Below are 18,159 nucleotides of genomic sequence, written 5' to 3'. Positions count from 1 at the left end.
TTGGGGACTAGGGTGAGTGAGGCAGGGGCTTCTTATGAGTTATCGGACGGACACTGACCTATGTAACCTGCATTCTCTGCTTAAATCTCCTGGCTGCCTACCCGCCATTCCCCCAACCCAGGATGTAACAAGTCTGGACAGTTTCAGGGAATAAAACCACCCCTGTGGAGAATCACTGACTGTCGAATATTTCCATGTATTTGAGCCACATATAAAACCCCGGACCCAGGGCTTCACGGCAGCTTTGAAATGGTCCTGAGGTCACAAGCTGTGCCTTTGTCTGTCTGCTTATCTGTAACAAGGAATCAGGGCAGCATCCAGGACATCATGGCCCCAGCCCAGAGCAAACACATGCAGTGAACCCCACTTGAGAAGCACAAGCACATCGCTGGCGGTGGCCTCAAGCTCTTCCACACTGGGTTGATGTTTTCTGGTTTCACACCTCTGCATTCTGCATGTGGGTGTGGCAAAGAGGCACTGACAGGAGCATCCCGTGGTCAGAGCTGGGAGGACGACTGGGTAGAGGCACTTCCTCGGTTTCCAGCCCCTCGTGCCATGTTTCATCAATACAGAGCAACATCTGGGGACCCTACCCAGTCCCCTCAATGCTGGGTGAGCCCTGGGGGGGTTCCAGAAGACAAAAAAAACCCCACCAATTTCTTCATCATCTCACATCCCAATAAAATATTTATTTCAAGAAATAAATCTTTAAAAAAAAAGAGAGAGAGAAGAGAGAGAGAAGTGTCTCTATTGCTTTCCTCCGACAGGCAGATCCTCGGAACCACTGGTCTCTTGCTGCTCTGGGTTCTGCTGCCACAGACAGGGAGGGGCCAACCAGGACAGGGGGCACTGGCAAGTCCCACGCAGGACAGTTCCTTCCTACAACTGTCTGGTCCCAGGGAGCCTGGGAGCGGGCCATATATGAGCAATGGCAGTGTTCCTGGAGCCTGGCTGGCCCTGGGGTGGGAGAGGGAAGGGTTACCCTGGACTGGAAGAGGGCATGCCACAGAGATGGGTACTGAAGTCTGAGTGTACTGAAGTGGCCTGAGGTTGGAGGAAACAGAAGGGAGGGGCAAGTATGGGGCCCAGAAGGGTGGGAGCCAGGGGAGGTCTGGTGGACCTGCGTATCGGAACCAGCCTAGTGTATCGTGGGTGTAACTTCATCTCAGCCTGGCCGGCATGAGATGCTCGAAGGTTGGAAATGTTGTCAGAGTCTGCAGAGGAGGCCTTGGTGGGGCCTGGGACCTGTTGTCAGAAGCTAGGGTGGAGGTGGCCACCGGAGGGGCAGAGACCAAGGCTGTGGACCAGTCACAGGCCATGCCAGAACTGGGTGTCAGGAGAGGCCCAGAGGGAATTCTGCTGGAGGAAGCAGGGTTGAGCAACAGGAGGGGCACTAGGAGGGGGGCCTCCCTGAGCTCCTTGTCCCTTTGTCCCCCCCCCAAGCAACTGAGGAGGCCAGACTGGCCCTGCGTGAAGTGTTGCCTCGTGTGAGGGTGTGGCCCTCACGACAAGTGTGGCTGTGACCTGATCCCTCTCCCTTGAGGTGAGACCTCTGATGAATAGGGGACCGCATGACCATGCTCCCAGCCTTGTGGATCAAAAGGCCTATGCTGGGCCCAAGCATGGTCCAGACCTCAGAAAGCCAGGGACCTCCATCCACGTGCTCCTGGGTACACCGGACAGGGAGGTAGGCCCACGTGCTTGGCCTCAAGTCCTATGGTGAGGCAAGGAGCCCCCCAGGAGGGAGCTGCAGGCCTGGAGCTGCTGTCTCCTCAGCTTCCTCTTTCCATCCCTGGCCAGGGGAGGCTGCAGCCAGGGGACACGCGGTGAGTGTGACCAGAGCTCAGAAAGTGCTGGTGCTTGCCAACCGCGCGTGCACGGGTGGGCAGGTTCTGGGCAGGGTGGCTCCGGCCTCACAGGCAGCCCTGGCACAAGGCCACCTGGCCCTTGCGGAAGTCACGGCAGGGGCAGAGCCTCTGGTACTTGGTGCTGGCACCGGCACAGCTGAAGAGCAGCGGCTCTTTCTGTAGGTAGCACTCTTGGCCGGGTTGGGCAAAGGCAGGGTACAAGTGATGCATCTCCCACTCAGTGCTGTCACAGGGCACCTGCAGCCTGCAAAGGTGACATCAGCATCGTCACTCTGGTGAGCAGGGTGACAGCTAGCCCCAGCTTGGCGTGGCCCCACCCCCTCCCTGGACCAGAGAGGACAGTTTTGAATCCATCTGTCAGAGCTCAGAGAAGCTATGGGCCTGGTGGGACTGTAGTTTTGGTAACCCAACTGGAGAGAGACTCACACGGGCTGGGCAGGGGCCACAAGAGGTGGAAGAAGGCAAGGCCGGGGGGATGGATGTCCCCTTAGGGATTTTTCTTGGTTGATTCAAAAGCATCAAACCCACATCTAGCGGGAAGCCAGGCCGGGGGAGGGGGGCGGTGGCAAGGAGGGGTCGCAGGCAGGGGCTCACTTACTTGAGGAAGGAATCCTGGCTGTTGAGGAAAGGGAAGAATGAAGGCTCGCAGATCAATCCATGGTCCAGGCAGGCGTCCGTGCAGGCCCTTCCAGGGGCTGCCAGCCAGGCCCGCAGAGAGTGGGTAGGGGGCCAGGCTCCCGGAACTGAGCTGATGTTCTGGGCCCACTCGAGATGAGTTGCATTAGGAGCTAAGACAAATGGACTCTGGGCAGTGCTGGCCCCTGGTGGAACAGGGCTTGGACCCGCACAGAAGTCCTGTCAAGAAAGGAGGTGTTAGGGATGGGGACAGGTTTTCTCTAGAGTGCCTGGCACTACAGCTTCAGTAAGAGCTGCTACTGGGCACCTCTTGAATGCCACGTGGCCTCGGCCATTATTTCCGTAATACCAAGTGGCCCTGTAGAATGGATGAATGTTAATTGTTGCACAAACAGTAGAGGCTGAATCCAGGGCGTATGCCAGGGACTCACGACTGGATGGCAGAGGTGAGCTTTGAACTTGCTTGTTTGGGCTGTCTGCCCTGCACAACCTCATCTCTGGGGTCAGACTTTCAGGATTTCAACTTGAGGCCCATGAAACCTGGGGACAGAGCCTTGTGCTCACCCCTGACACTCTTCTTGGGGGCCCTAGGTCCTAGCAGGTAATGTTTCTGTAAGCTTTGAGGATATAGTGAGATGGGAGTGGGGAGCCCTAGTTTAGTGACTCTGGCCTTGACCCCACAATGTGTCTTTCTGGGCTTCAGATTCCCATCCATAGGGGAGGGAGCAGTTCAGAACCAGCCTCCAGGTCCTACTGCTCACACCTGTGGCTGGCCAAGGTTCAAAGACACACAGCTTCTAACAGTCACCGCAGTTGTCCCCGGGGTCCTGAGCCCTACAGCATCTTCTGGCTTCCTCTCATACCTGGAGCCTGATAAAACACAGCCCAGGCTACCTGCAGCTTGAAGTGAGTCAGATGATGGGCTCTGAGCTGGACCCCATGGAAGAGCCCAGGAGGGTAGGTCTCCTGACCTGTGCTTCGCTGGCTAGCTTCTGTGCACTCTGAGTGGGCTGAGAAGATGACTGCCTGTCAGAGCCTGTCTGCTGCTTGCTCAGTGGGACTGTATGGTAGTCTGAGCCTACACAAGAGCAGTCCCCCTCCCCCGTTTCTCTGGGCAGACCTCTATCTAGCTCCTATCTGCCTGAGTCCTTTGGGGGCTGCCATTGGTTCTGCTAGCTCAATTATCAAACTCAGAAATGATTTAAAAAAAAAAAAACCTAGCTTCTATGTTTTCCATGGCACTGATACCCATGATTGTTGGGCCCCAGGCCCCAACCCCTACTGTGGGGTGCAGAGCTGGATGGATGGATGGCTTGCCTGTAGCTGCTGCAGTCTACATAGACCACATGGCCCTAACTCTGAAGTGATAGGCTTTGGAGTGACATCCCCAAGGCCCTGGGGCAGAGGACACAGGGTGACCTACCTGGTGTTGGATGTAGGCATTGATCCGTTCCAGCATCCCTGCACAGGTATATTCATAGGGCAGATATGGGTCTACCTGTGGAAGAGATGGGCCACACCCAAGCTCAGCATCAGATCAGGTTGGTACTCTCTGCCCAGAAAGCCCACCAACTGTCCACCAGGCCTCTCTACCAGCATATACTTTGTGTTCCCAAGGAAATCCCGAGGGATGTTGATTTAGATCCACACGGTCTGGTCCTCAGGCTCCACTTATATCCAGGCCTCATCTCTCTCTGCTGCCCCATTCCTCTCCCTTTGCAAAACCTCTTGGGTGTCACCTATCCTTGAGACATCTTGAGCCTACCCATCCCTGGATAAGGAAAGTGTTCTTAGTGGCTTTCAGAACCCTAGCAGCTACGGGGTCCTCTCCTAGCACAGGATAGCTCCTGGGTCAACGTTTCCTATTTGTTCCCCATCTCCTGTATGAGCCTGCAAAGCCACTGAAGGTAGGGACCGTGGCTTGTCCACCACTGAGCCCCCTTGGTCTGTTATGGTATCTGGCATGCATCAGGTGATGAGGAGACAGTCATGCACGCAGAAGCACCCACCCTCACCCTGTACCCCACGAAAGAGGCAGAGCATTCACACAGAGGAGCACAGGACAGTCACACATCACTGTTGGATAGAACAAGATGAATCTTGTCACCCATCCTCCCCAGGCACATGGCTACATAAGATGCATATGCCTCTTTCTTTCCCTAAGAAAGGCTCTGCAGATTCTGTGCAAGTGTCTAGAGGCCACACCACAGCCTAGTCCAAGCAGATAGGAGGAGTAGCTAGGGCACAGAGAACTGGCAGAAAAGCCTGGCTTGGAGGCAGGCTCCTAGAAACCCAGCTTTTGTGTGACACAAGAAATAGGGATCCCTGGAGCTCACTGGCCAGCCAGCCTGGCCATATGGGGGAGCCTCAGGTTCAATGGGACCATGACTCAAAAACTGAAGGTAGGGGCTGGAGTCATGGCCCAGCTGCCAAGAACACTTGCTGTTCTTGCACAGGACCCAGGTTACACTCCCATCACCCACATGATGGCTCACAACCATCCCTACTACAGTCCTGGGGGAGCCAAACACCCTCTTCTGATGTCTGCAGGTACCAGGCATGAATGTGGTACATAAATATGCAGGTAAAACACTCTCACACACACAAAATAAATATTAAAAAGTAAATATAAAAGTGATTCTAGGGCTGGTGAGATGGCTCAGTGGGTAAGAGCACCTGACTGCTCTTCTAAAGGTCTGGAGTTCAAATCCCAGCAACCACATGGTGGCTCACAACCATCCGTAATGAGATCTGACTCCCTCTTCTGGAGTGTCTGAAGACAACTACAGTGTACTTACATATAATAAATAAATAAATCTTTATAAAAAAAGTGATTCTATTTCAAAAAAACAATGGTGGAGACTAAGAGGGGAAAGATGGCCAAGTGTGGTGGTGTACACCTTTAGTCCCAGCACTCGGGAGGCAGAGGCAGGTGGATTTCTGAGTTCAAGGCCAGCCTGGTCTACAGAGTGAGTTCCAGGACAGCCAGGGCTACACAGAGAAACCCTGTCTCGAAAAAAGGGGAGGGGGATGCAGGATGTTGACCTTGGACCTCCACATTCACATGTGCAGATACACATACATGCAGGCAGACATACAATGCATGCATACCATGCAACCTATGAATACAACCCACACACACATACATGAAATGCACAAAATACACAACATATACTATACATACAACGTGCACAAAATCCACATAGTAAGCACACAACATATATAATAGCACAAGACACACACAAGCACACCTAGTCGGTCACCACCAGCCCAGAAGGGCACATGTCAGGGACAGCAGTGTCCAGCCAACTGGACTGACCCAGCTGGGAATCAGAGGGAAGGTATAGCAGTCTGGGCCTGTTGCACCCTGAATGTCACGATCAGTGTGGTCCACCTGGCTCCTATGGGTGACATTTCCTGCAGACCATACCAACCATCAGTGGTAAAACTGGGACAGCTTTGCCTGAGCCTGTGTTCTTCCTCCTCAGCAGGACGGGTGACATTAGAACACCTAGCAGGGCTAGGCTCTGCGTCCTAGGGTTAAGGTCCACCCTCAACACAATGAAATTCCCAGAAGGAAAAAAAGCCACAAGTGCCTTCAAGATCCTACCAGGCTGATGAATCAGCCTCTCCGTGAAGGAGAACTTCTATGGTTACAGAGAGCTGGGATGTAGATGTAGTCAAATCGCCTTGAGCTTTCTTTTGCCTCCCTCGAAGTTACTCATCACCTGCCTGTGTCTGACCTTACGTCCTTGTGACTTTGACATGAAAGCATTCGGATTGCAACCTCAAAACAAACTCTTAATTCCCACCAACCCAGAAGGCAAGAAGATCTGTGACCGGGCCCCTGCTTTGGAGGACCTGCCCACCTGAAGGGTGTTGACCCATGTTTTTCCGTGTTGTTACTATAGAAGCCTCGTGGAACTGTTACCACCGTGGAACATAAGTCTTTGGGGTGACTTGAATCTGTGTCTTCGGGTCAAGGTCACTCATACTTGGTTCCAGAATAAACAATGTCTTTGAGGTGAGAGTCCTGTTTTGTGTCAACAATATCCGAGTGACCCCAAGACGAGACACCCAGGACCTGCTGCCTCTGACTCTCACTGTTTTAACCTGTCCCAGAACAGGGGTGTGGGGGTGTTTCCTCATCCTGAGGCCACACCCAGCTGCCATGTCACCCCACCCATGGGCCCTGCCTTCTCAGACCTACACTTCCCACAGTCCTGTTCCAGTCTGCTCTGCTTTTTGAGCTGATGGCAGGGCTTGTAGGGAAAGGTTTGGAACAGGGTTTTAAACAACCAGCCGTAGGAGAGAGACTTCACTCCACATGAGGCGCCTCTCCTCTACAGTGTTAGCAAACAGCTCCTATAGCAAGTCAAAGGTTCCCATGTGAGGGGCATCGGCAGCCACTTCAGTCTGCCTACTGGAAACTTCTGCCTGGGAGCAGCAGCTGGATGCGACCCCACGGGGTCAAACTTGCGGGAACTCTGTTCTCTGTCTCACAGGGACAAGTACTAGCCCTGCAGAAAATGGGAGCTGTGTGTGTGTGGGGGGGTGTCACACAGAAGTAGCACGTCACCTCCTGTCCTTTCATCGGAAATGGCCCCATCTGGCCCGTGTGTCCACAGGCAGGGTCCACAGGCCAGGTCCAGGTGGGGTGTGCTGGCCTGGGAGGCCTCCATCTTCTCGGGCAGCCTCCTGGCTCCTCCTCCCTCTCTCCCGGGCTGAAGTCCGAAAGACCCACACTTGGGACCATTTATCTCCTCATGGCCACCACATTCCCTTGGAACCCAGCCAGCTGCTACTAAACCAATTTTTTGAAACAGGACAGCCAGTATTACCCAGGGTGCCTCTTTGAAATGCAGACGTCAGGGCCACTAAAAACCGGGGATGGGGGGTGAGGGGGTGTCTGTGCTGTAAGCCCCACCCCCTAATTCCATTCTCCACCTCCCCCACCCCCCCACCAAGGCTCACCTGATGGTTTGGTTTGGTTTTCTTGAAACAACCTCACTGTGTAGCCCAGGGTGTCCTGGATTTCCCAACTCTCCTCCCTTAGTTTCCCAAGGAAGTGGGACTGATAGTAAAGTCCCTCTGAGTCACAGGGGAAGGGGAAGGCTGAAGGCTGCAGTTTCTACCTGTTTTGGGAACCCCCTCAGATGGACAATACCTACTGATTCTTTCATCTTTGTGCTCTCTCTCTCTCTCTCTCTTAATTAACTAACAAAATTGAACATATGTTCATATTTTTTTAAAAAAAAGAACCTAGGCCCAGTGTCCTATTGACACTGCCCACTTCTAGGAGTGACTTCTATGCTGGGTCCTCCCATAGTCACCTGATGGCCTGGGCCCAGATGGAATGAAAGGAAGAGGGGGAGGGGCTGCCACACCCTCCCACCAAGATAGATAGACGGGGAGGGGGAGGTCACCCGATACTCAGCCCAACACATTATGGAGTAAGTTCTCTCACAGAAGTTAGAGAGATGGCTCAGATAGGAGTTAAGGGCACTGGCTAGTCTTTCAGGAGGCTCACGACTGCCTGCAGCTCCCTTTGGGCACCAGAAACATATTTGATGCACAGACACACATGTAAGCAAAACATTAATAGACATAAAATAAAAAGAAACAAAACGTTTTAAAAAGTGATACTCTCGCAGAAAACCTGCATTTGGTTCCCAGCACCCACATCAGTGGCTGACAACTGCCTCTGACTCCAACTCCAGGGGGACCTGACACCCTCTTCTGGCCTCTCATACACACACACACACACACACACACACACACACACACACCACCCTAGAAATAGAAATAAAATAAACACTTAAAAAACAAACAAACAAACAAACAAACAACAAAAAGAACAAACCAGGCCGGGCGTGGTGGCGCATACCTTTGATCCCAGCACTCGGGAGGCAGAGGCAGGTGGATTTCTGAGTTCGAGGCCAGCCTGGACTACAAAGTGAGTTCCAGGACAGCCAGGGCTATACAGAGAAATCCTGTCTCAAAAAAACAAACAAAAACAAAAACAAAAACAAAACAAAACAAAGAATAAGTTTTCTTGGAATGAAGTGCTGAGCTCGAGGATAAGATAAGCTGTGATGAAGCTGTGATGTTATCTGTAGCTCGGGTACATCTCCTCCCGACACTTCATCTCTCATAGGCACACACCAGGCCTCCCATGTTCACTAAAGGAGCTGGGTGTTCTGCTCTTGGTATTCGATAGGTAGTTCCTGGACCAGTGCTGTGGACCACAGTGTAAGACACATGAGCCCCAGCCAGGCTTGCTGAGATAGAACCTGCAGGCAAGCCAGTATCCCCGAAGAGCTGCATGCGGCTGCAGTTACTGGCTGCTACCCGAAGGCTTCAGCCCTCCCCACAGCTGTGCTGGGGCTCACCCTGCGCGTGCCTGCTTAGTTCCTGACTTGTGCCAAGAGTACTCTTAGGGCACAGCCCTCTAAGGTGCTTAGTAAATGAGTCTGGCCCACAGGTGCCAGATCAGGGAGTGCAGGTTGCTCCCTGCAGAGAGCCACCCTCTTCCCATAACCACACACCACGCTGGGAAGCGGGGACCCACGCGTCCCTTTCTCATCCGTGTGGGCCGATGCCTTTCCAAGGCAGCCCTGCATGCCCGAGTGAGTTCTTTAGGAAGTTTCTTCTTTTAATCATAGGCAAGACGCACAGTATGGCGGGTCAGAGTCTCACCTGGGTGTTCATGATGGCCTTAATGGCTGCTTCAAACTCATCGGAGTTGTTATAGTCCACGGTCCACACGTGCGGCTTGCCAATAAAGTTCTCTGCATACGGATGCTGGGAGAACACCTGCCCAGGACCAACAGAGGGCTGCTTCAGCCTGCAGCCTGCAGCTAGGCTGGGCTCAAGCACCCTCCTAGGTCCCTTCCCTCTCTGCGTGGCACCACACTTCTCAGACTCCCAGATCTGGGGCAGGACCCTTCTGCTCACCTCCCTGGAGGTGGGCTTGCCCCGGAAGAACTCGTGGTTGAGGGAGCTGTGGGGCGGGCTGAAGCGAGATTGCAGGAAGATGCAGCCATTGGCAATGGCTTCCAACGGTGCTGGGCCCTCGTAGGGGAATCCGAACCCTATAAAGAGCTGGGAGCAGAGGGGACAGTCAAGATGGCTCAGTGGGTAGAGGCGCTTGCTACCATGCCTGGTGACCCGAGCTCCTACTCCCCTTGTCCCTCCCAATCGAGGGCCTCCCGGCCTTCTGGACCAAGTGTCTGCCAGGATTCTGGGCGGCAGAACACATGGAGATGTCTGGCCTGGTAGATGCCTGCCATCCAGGGCTGCGACCTGCAGGGGTAGGACAGTGGCCATAGCCTCACCTTGGCCTTCCGCAGCAGCTGCTGGAACTCAGGCTGCGGTAGGAGGCCGTGGTTCTTCACGAAGGCGGGGACCTCGGGTGGCCGCTGGCTCTCATAGTACACGGTGCCGTGGATCTCCATGTATTTGTTGAGGATGGCCAGGAACTTCTCCTTGCCCTGCAGAAGGAGGAGGAAAAAGAGGAGATGGTGACGGACCATCCCCTCACACTCAGAAGGCAGAGCTGGTAGGCCAGCCCCCCCCCTCTGGCCTTAGAAGACATCAGAATCATCTTGGGGTGATTATTCACTTGCTGTGTAGACTTGGCAGAGTCCCTCTCCTCTCCGGTCTTTGGACTTTCCATTTGTGAGTTGCAGGGCCTGAGCTAAACCTGAGGCTTTAAGGTAGCGTTGGTTCTAGCCATGGAGCTGAGTTTCCCAAAGAAGGCCGTGGACACCGAACACTTAAATCCATCTATGAACCTGGATGCCCTGAGGACCTGTGGATTTCTCTGGAACTCCCTCACATATCCACCCATGCACCTGTTGAGTCAGCCATACACCTGTCTGCATATACTCCATCCATCCATCCATCTATCCATCCATCCATCCATCCATCCATCCTTCTACCCACCCATCCACACATAAGTACACCAACCCACTTAACCGTCCATCCACCTTTCCACCCACTTACCCACACATCCATTTTCCCACCCATTCATCCATCTGCCAACCTATTCATCTCTCCATCCTCAAATCCATCTATGTCTCTACCCATTTGTCTGTCTGTCCCCTCTCCACCTGTCCTTCCGTCCACTCATTCCTTTTTCCCGGGAAGGAGGAAGGTGGAGGAGGTTCTGGGTTGCAGACACAGGGTGTCAGCTTCAGGACGTGAATGAGCCAGAGCAGCCTTACTTCTGACTTGTTATGTCACTTGCTATGATTGATTAAGGTGACCTGGGACTGTTCGGGCCCCAGCTACAAGCCAGGACTCAGATCTAATCCTCTCTGGAAGAAAATGTCATCAGGTCTGACTTCAAATTATTTCTGTGATTTTCCTTTCATATTCATTTTCTAGAACACATTAAAATAAAAGAAATCAAGATGCTGGGTGTGGTGTCGCATGCCTTTAATCCCAGCACTCGGGAGGCAGAGGCAGGTGGATTTCTGAGTTAGAGGCCAGCCTGGTCTACAAAGTGAGTGCCAGGACAGCCAGGGCTACACAGAGAAACCCTGTCTCGAAAAACAAAAAACAAAACAAAAACAAACAAAACCAAAACCAAAACCAAAACCAAAAATCCTGAAAATCCAGAAGGCTTTGCTACAGAAATTGACAGGGTGAGGCTAAAACCCATTGGAAATGCTTTGGTCCTAGAATAAATGAAACAACATAGGCAGACAGAGCACCTGACCCCCGGGTCTGTGTGCAGCAGGAGGGGCAGGGACAGCAGGGTGGTGACATCAGGATGACACAGATCGTTGGGGTGGAGCATCTGAGTCCAGACAGATCCCACAGACACCCACAGTCCTCATTGCTGAAAAGGGGATGTGTTTTGGAGCAGAAAGGATGACCTCTTCAACAAACAGTCCAGGGCATTTATCATCTACATGCAAAGCAAGGGAGAGAGCGTCCGAGTCTGGGTCCCGTGGGGCAACACGGGATTGTAAGAATGTGAATCTGCATGTCCCATTATACTGCAGTGTTAACTCAAAATTAATCATAGGCTCAAAGGCAAAAACTAAAACTACAGAACCAGCAGAGGTGCCAGAGAGAAGCCGTGGCTTCGGGATAAACACGAGTTCTTGGCTACGGCACCAGAGGCACGGTCTGCAAAAGACAGCTTTCAATTTTTATTAAAGTCAAGGCTTAGCCAGGCGTGGTGCGCACCTGTTATCCCAACACTCTGGAGGCTGAGACAGGGGAATTGCCACAAGGATAGCCTGAGCTACATAGTGAGTTCAAGGATCCTTGTGCTACATAGCAAGACCCTGTCTTCAGAAAAACTGACAAAGCAAATAGTGTTTGCTCTGTGTAAACTTCCATTAAAACTAAAGCAAAAAGAACCAGACTTGGTGGCACAGGCCTTTAATCCCAGCACCTGGGAGACAGAGGCAGGCGGATCTCAAGAGTTCAGGCCAGCCTGGTTTGTTTAGGGAGCTGCAAGACAGCCAGGACTGTGAGATCGTGTCTAAAAAATAACAACAAAAAAGACTAATGCAAAAGAGAGAGAGGAGGAAGCAGCAGTGGAGTCCACTGGGGCCAAAGAAATATTTATTTTTGTTAGGGGTGTGTGTGTGTGTGTGTGTGTGTGTGTGTGTGAGGGGGTGGGGAAGAGAGAGAGAGAGAGAGAGAGAGAGAGAGATTCCTTTTTATTTTTTATGTGCCTCAGGGTTTTGCTTGCATGCATGTCTGTGTGAGGGTGTCAGATCCCCTGGTACTAGAGTTCCGGACAGCTGTGAGCTTTCATGTGGGTGCTGGGGATTAAAACAGGGTCCTCTGGAAGAGCAGTCAGTGCTCTGAGTCTTTGAGCCATCTCTCCAGCCTCTATTTTTCTTTTGTTGAGACCACACCCAGCCTGAAGCAATATATAAAGAGGTAACAAGTGAAGATTTTCAAAAAATTGTGACCAATTTAAAAAGGATCATAAAGATCTATGAATTCGATGTAAGTAAAAAAGAAAGCCACAGCCAAGGGAATCGGAGTGAACTGGCCAAGAGTCGAACATGCTTAGTTCAAGCAGATGAGGGAAAAGGCAAACTGCCCATGGTGGCCGGCACCAAGCCTTACAGCTAGTTTGTGAGCGGAAACAAATGGTGTGGGGAGGGAGCAGAAAGTCTTTACTACGTTACTGAGAAGACTTGGAGCTGGGATTCCATGCACAGCGACAATGCCCTCCAGGAACACAGGTGAGGGAGGGGCTCAGCAGGTAAAGGCACTTACTGCCAAGCCTGACAGCCCTGATAACCTGAGCTGACCTGAGTTCAAGTTCAGGGACCCATAGTAGGGTCTCTTGTCACCCAAGAAAAAGTGTTCACTTATATTGGGCCCAGTAAGGCAAGGATGCAGGCTGCTCTCTTTGGAACCACGGGTGAAAGTCAGAGAAGACAAGGGAGGTGTTAAAATATGAATCAGTGTTGGGCCAGCAAGAGAGTTCAGTGGGTAGATGTGCTTGCAGTCAAATCTGGGTGACATGAGTTCAATTCCTGGGACTCACAGGATGGAAGGACTGATTGATTCCCGAAAGTTGTCCTCTGACCTCTGCACAAACACACGTACTCACACTCATACTCACGCACTCACACTTTTCTTTAAAAATCTTTTTGGGTTTTTCCAGACAGGGTTTCTCTGTGTAGCCCTGGATGTCCTAGAACTCACTCTGTAAAGCAGGCTGGCCTCAAACTCAGAAATCCGCCTCCCAAGTGCTAGGATTAAAGGCGTTCGCTACCTCTGCCCAGCTCACACACTCTTATTCACACCACACACATGATACACACTCAAACATATACTCAAGCTCACACACATATACACAAATTCACAGATACACACACACAGACACACACACGTAGTGCATTTGTGCTCCTCCATGTCACTCCATCGCGGTTGCTCTCAGAGGGCTGTGATAAGTCTGGGTTCATGTCACCATTTGTCCTCTGCCTGCCACTTGACTGTCTGGGTTGTCTGCTGTACGGGCACACTTCCTTTGGAGCCTGCTGGATGCCTATCCCCAGCCTGCTGAACCCCACACTCTGTCTGTCAGCCCCTGGTAACCCCTGTAATCAAACTGCCCCAAAGCCATAGCCTCCCGAAAACCAAGACTTGACAGGCCTGCTTAACACACACATACACACGCGCCTGGTGAGATGCTAACTTCTACACAAGACAAGGGTGATGGAGGCCTCCTTCCTCCATCTTGCCCCAGGCTTTTCCTGGCCTCTGCCCCATTTGCAGACTTCAGTCCCCCACTCTCTGTCGATAAAGGGTTATCCCCACTGCACTCTTTCCTAGGCTTGACTTGACGCCCCTGGTGGCCTCACGAGTTCTGCCTCTGGGCTTTCTTTCTGTCCCCGGACATCCCTGAGCTCAGCTAGTTTGTGGCCGAAGTGCTTTCTTGGCCGCTGACTAGGTGTGAGCTCATCCTATAACCTGCCGGGCCCCATTTTCCCCATCTATATAATAGGCCCGATAGCACGCCATCCTCCATCCTGGGGAGGCAATACCTGTGAGCCCTCAGCAGTGCTTGGAGTTACAGCACAGGGCCAGCCTCTGCTATTACCTCAGTGTGCTAGACTAGAGACTGCCCAACGCTTGCTTCTCTTCCTTCCTCAGCAGGAACCCAGACCTGGTGCAGCCCCAGTGGCTTACAATAAAGCCACGCTTTGGTATCCCTTGAAACTGGGTAGGAGCCATGAGCTAAAGACACAGCCACTGGGCTATGTAGGAAGAAGACAGCCTTGGTCACCCTCCTCCCTCCTCACTGATGTGTGTCTCTGAGACCCAGATGTTTGTGGCCAGCCTGAGCCTGTGGCAGAATTTGGGGTGTAGACTTAGCACCATGTCCCCAAGGCACCATGTACCTCGGCCTGGCCACTTCCTGAGACTGTGAAAGTCTTGTCTGGTCACTGCCATCCTGTGACATCTGATCTAATCCTACCAAATATGGCATGAGACTTTTCAATAGGACAGCCATGTCACAAGCGTGACTCAGGACTCCGGCTGTGTACCTGGGATGACCTTGAACTTGTCATCCTCCGGTCCCTACCTCCTGAATCCTGAGATTACTGTTCCAGTCACACTGCTTATGGGCTCTAGGGCCTGAACCCCGGGCTTGTGCATGCTAGGCAAACACTCTACCGACTGAGCCACACTCCCTAGCCCAACCCTGTCTTTGTACCATCCATCTGCCTGTGCCTGTCTTCTGACCCGCCCACCCTCAGTCTTGTCTGTGGTTGTACCCAGGAACTCTCACAGGGAGGGACCCAGGGAAGACTGCTCCGTGGACCCTGCCGTCCCCTCGCCCTCCCCTCCTCCCTCTGGTACCTCCATGGAGCTAGTGTTAGAGTCAAGGACACATCGTCAGGGAGACCCCACAGAGCAGCCACTGCTGCAGTAAGGCAAAGGCACGCACATGGAGGCTTCCGGTCCGTACCTGGAGCTGCCTCATCGCCACGGAGCATAGGGAACAGAGATAACAGGTTAGTGACCAGAGGCGTGACCAGAGGCAGGCACCACCCGCAGAAGTTTCCCAGGATGGGGACCCAAGATGGAAGATGGCGTCTTAATTTCTAAGCTCCACCCCTGCCTCTCATCCCACCAAGTTCCACTCTCCTAAGCTTCCCTGTGGGGTTTACATCATTTATTAGTTCCTAGAGGCGGGGCAGGAGGATTTCATCAGAGTCCTCCACAGAGCGGCCGTCCAGTGGGAACAGTGCAGGGGTTGAGGGTGGACAGTCGCTATCTTGTTAGGGACTACTTGAAGCCATTTGCAATAATCCAGTGCATGCCCTAGGCTTCGTGCAGCAGATGGGAGCTGCCATCTGGATCCTGCACCCGTTCCTGCAGCTTCAGGCGTGGACTGCAGAGGCATGGCATTGGCTAGGCAAGCCCTGTCATTGTGTGGCTGGAGTCTTCCGGGTTATGGGGGTGATCAGCACCAGAACCAGGTACGGTAGGCATGTCCAGCGCCAGCATGCAGATGATCTGTGTGGTTGTGGCCTACACTTGGGTGGTGGTGTCCGTGCGGTAGACACGGCTTGTGTCAGAAGGGGCTGTGGCCTGTCCTTGTGAAGGCACAGAAGGTACAGTGAATGTGTCTGGTACTGATGTGGGTGTGGCCCACACTCAGCAAGTGTTGTGGGTATGGCCCGCATTGGAGCCGGTGTGGTTGGCAGTGGGCTTGCTGGGGCTCACCTTCCAGATACTCGCCTCCTTGCCGTACACCACCGCCATGTTGCTGGCCTTGCCATCTTTGATGAGTTGCTTCTCGGTCTCATTGAGCTCCTCGGACACGAAGCCCATGAAGGAGTTGTCTGGGGTGTGAGCTACAGCCCGGCCGCAAAGGGGGAGGAAGAGGTTATCAAATGTCCAAGCAGAAGCCTGCTCCCTTGACATGCCTCGCCCAGGAGTCTCAGCTGAGCGTGTAGGGAGAGCACCCATGGGTGGGCTGGCCTGGAGCTCGCTCCGAGCAGGGAACCCCCAGGGCCACTTGGCTCCCCAGTGTGTCTCCAGATGGTCTGACTCTGGGTAACCCAGCTGGGTCTCCCTTCTCTGCTCAGTCCCTTTGTCTCAGCAGACACGTGTCACTGCAGGGGGGTGTCCTCCCCTTGCTCACCCCTCCACCCCCCCCACCCCCCCAGCACACTGACAGCTGTTTCCAAAGCTCTCTTGGCAGGCTCTTTTCTCTAGAACAATCCTTTCTGATTTGGGTCCCATCAGGTTCCTAGACCTGCCCAAGACCCCACAGGCCAAGCTCCCACTCTCTCTGTTCCCAGCTTGTCCCCAGATCACCTCAGTGTCCCCAGCCAGGGCACCTTCATGCTCACACCTGCTAACCTGTATTGTATGACTGCTGTGCCTCTGTCCTCCCTTTTCTGAGAGATAAAAATCCCACATGGTCCCTGCCCCCATCATCTGCCCCCATGAGCCTCTCTGGGGTCTGCCAGCCTTCCTGCTCCATCCCACCCCCAAGCTGGTTCTCTGTAGAGAACACAGCAGAGAATTAAGATAAAGACCTCCTAATACTCTTCCAGAACCCAGTTGGCAGGGCAGGATCTGACTTCCTCTCTGTCCCTCAAGGACAAAATACGTTTTATCTCTTTTTAATAATTTATTTATTTATTTTTGCTTAGATTTTGCAGAAAAGCACCATTATTGCATTCTTGTTAGAAGATGACCCAAGACATATGGCTTGTGTAAAAGATTATATGATCAAGGGGGGCGGGGGTTCTCTCCTTATTCGATTAATGTTTTTTTTTTTTAAGTTAACGACATTTCTCATCCTGCAACAGCTGGGCTGAGGCACTGAACACAGCCACAATCCTGGGGTCGGGTGTGGGCAAACCTGCCCACAGGAGGACTGGCTTTCCGTCTCCGCTCTCGTTCTCCTGCCTTGGACCTGAGCAGCTCTGGCAGTGGCCCTGGGAGGTGCTGAGACCTGGAATCAAAGGTCTCCAGGGTCCACTGCTTTCCTGCGTGGGCAGAACCCTGGTGAGTGCCAGTCGCAAGCAAGGCATTCTCAGGCTACCTGAGACACCCCCAAATTCCTGTCACCCTGTTTCCCACCCCATATGCTTGTGATCCACACCTTGGCCTCCCGGGCATGGAGGGGGAGCTCCCTCAGGGGAGCTAATCAAACACAGTGTGGCCTCCCCACCCCCTCCTTGAAGGGCAGGCACATGGGCAGTCCCACGAGACATTCCCGTCCACATCTGGTGTACCTTAGGCTGGCTTCAACACTCCCCCATGTAACTGAGGGTAACCCCAACACTTTGATTTCCCTGCCTCCACCTAACTGCTGGAATTATAGGTGTGCACCTACATGCGCCATGCTGCTTGAAACCAAGGTCTTGTCTGTGCTAGGCAAGCAGTCTGCCAACTGAGCCCCATGCCCAGGCCCGGATGCCTCCTGTCCCAATGCCTGGGAATGCTGCTGTGGTCCTAAGCTGACTGCAGAATAGACCCAAACTTCCTTCCTGCTCTTGGCTTCATGGTGAGGCAGAGCCCTACCCCGAGGCCCAGAGCCCTGTGTGTGGGTACTCAGGACAGAGAATGATGCTACTGACTTCCAGGCAATTTTCAACTTTAGAAGCATCTCTAATGCACAGAGGCAGCCAGAGCCTCTGGATGGATGGATGAATGAATGGATGGATGGATGGATGGATGGATGGATGGATGGGTGGATGCTTGGCTGCCTCCCTCCATCAACCTCCGGCTGGGCTGGCTGCCTCCCTCTTCCAGTGGCCTCCCTCTCCTCAGCAGCTGAGGACACATCAGGCCTGCCTTGCCCTCCACCAGAAGGGACAGATTTAGAATATAATTAGCTGAATCAGTCAGTGTGAATGGACAAGGAATGGTGGTGGCCAATTAAAATAACAGGGACAATTAGACAAAGGGCCCAAGGCAGGTGAAGGTTAGGCCAGGAGAGGGAAAGAGAGCCAGCCCAGGCTATCTAAGACCCTGTCTCAAAACACTAAAAAGGACAGAATAAATTATAAGGTGATGAGGCACACTGTTTGAAAGATGAGGGAAGGGGCTGGTGAGATGGCTCAGTGGGTAAGAGCACCCGACTGCTCTTCCGAAGGTCCAGAGTTCAAATCCCAGCAACCACATGGTGGCTCACAACCAC

General features: G+C 53.0%; 1 protein-coding gene across 1 annotated transcript in view; it reads right to left on the bottom strand.

Moving 5' to 3' along the window:
- Positions 1-664: 664 nt before the first annotated feature.
- The window catches only part of Mgat5b (alpha-1,6-mannosylglycoprotein 6-beta-N-acetylglucosaminyltransferase B), an 89,898-nt gene continuing 72,403 nt past the window's right edge, over positions 665-18,159 (bottom strand). The window contains exons 10-17 of the mRNA XM_021175980.2: positions 15,726-15,856; positions 14,965-14,970; positions 9,842-9,997; positions 9,462-9,608; positions 9,204-9,320; positions 3,928-4,002; positions 2,467-2,723; positions 665-2,112 (exon numbers count right to left, since the gene is read on the bottom strand). Coding sequence (XP_021031639.1) covers positions 1,914-2,112; positions 2,467-2,723; positions 3,928-4,002; positions 9,204-9,320; positions 9,462-9,608; positions 9,842-9,997; positions 14,965-14,970; positions 15,726-15,856 — 1,088 coding nt within the window. The 3' untranslated portion in view covers positions 665-1,913. The remainder of the gene's footprint in view (positions 2,113-2,466; positions 2,724-3,927; positions 4,003-9,203; positions 9,321-9,461; positions 9,609-9,841; positions 9,998-14,964; positions 14,971-15,725; positions 15,857-18,159) is intronic.

Source organism: Mus caroli, chromosome 11 (assembly GCF_900094665.2).
Source record: "Mus caroli chromosome 11, CAROLI_EIJ_v1.1, whole genome shotgun sequence".
Taxonomy (NCBI): domain Eukaryota; kingdom Metazoa; phylum Chordata; class Mammalia; order Rodentia; family Muridae; genus Mus; species Mus caroli.
The sequence above is the reverse complement of the archived record's forward strand: the minus strand, read 5'-3'. Positions and strand labels throughout refer to the sequence as shown.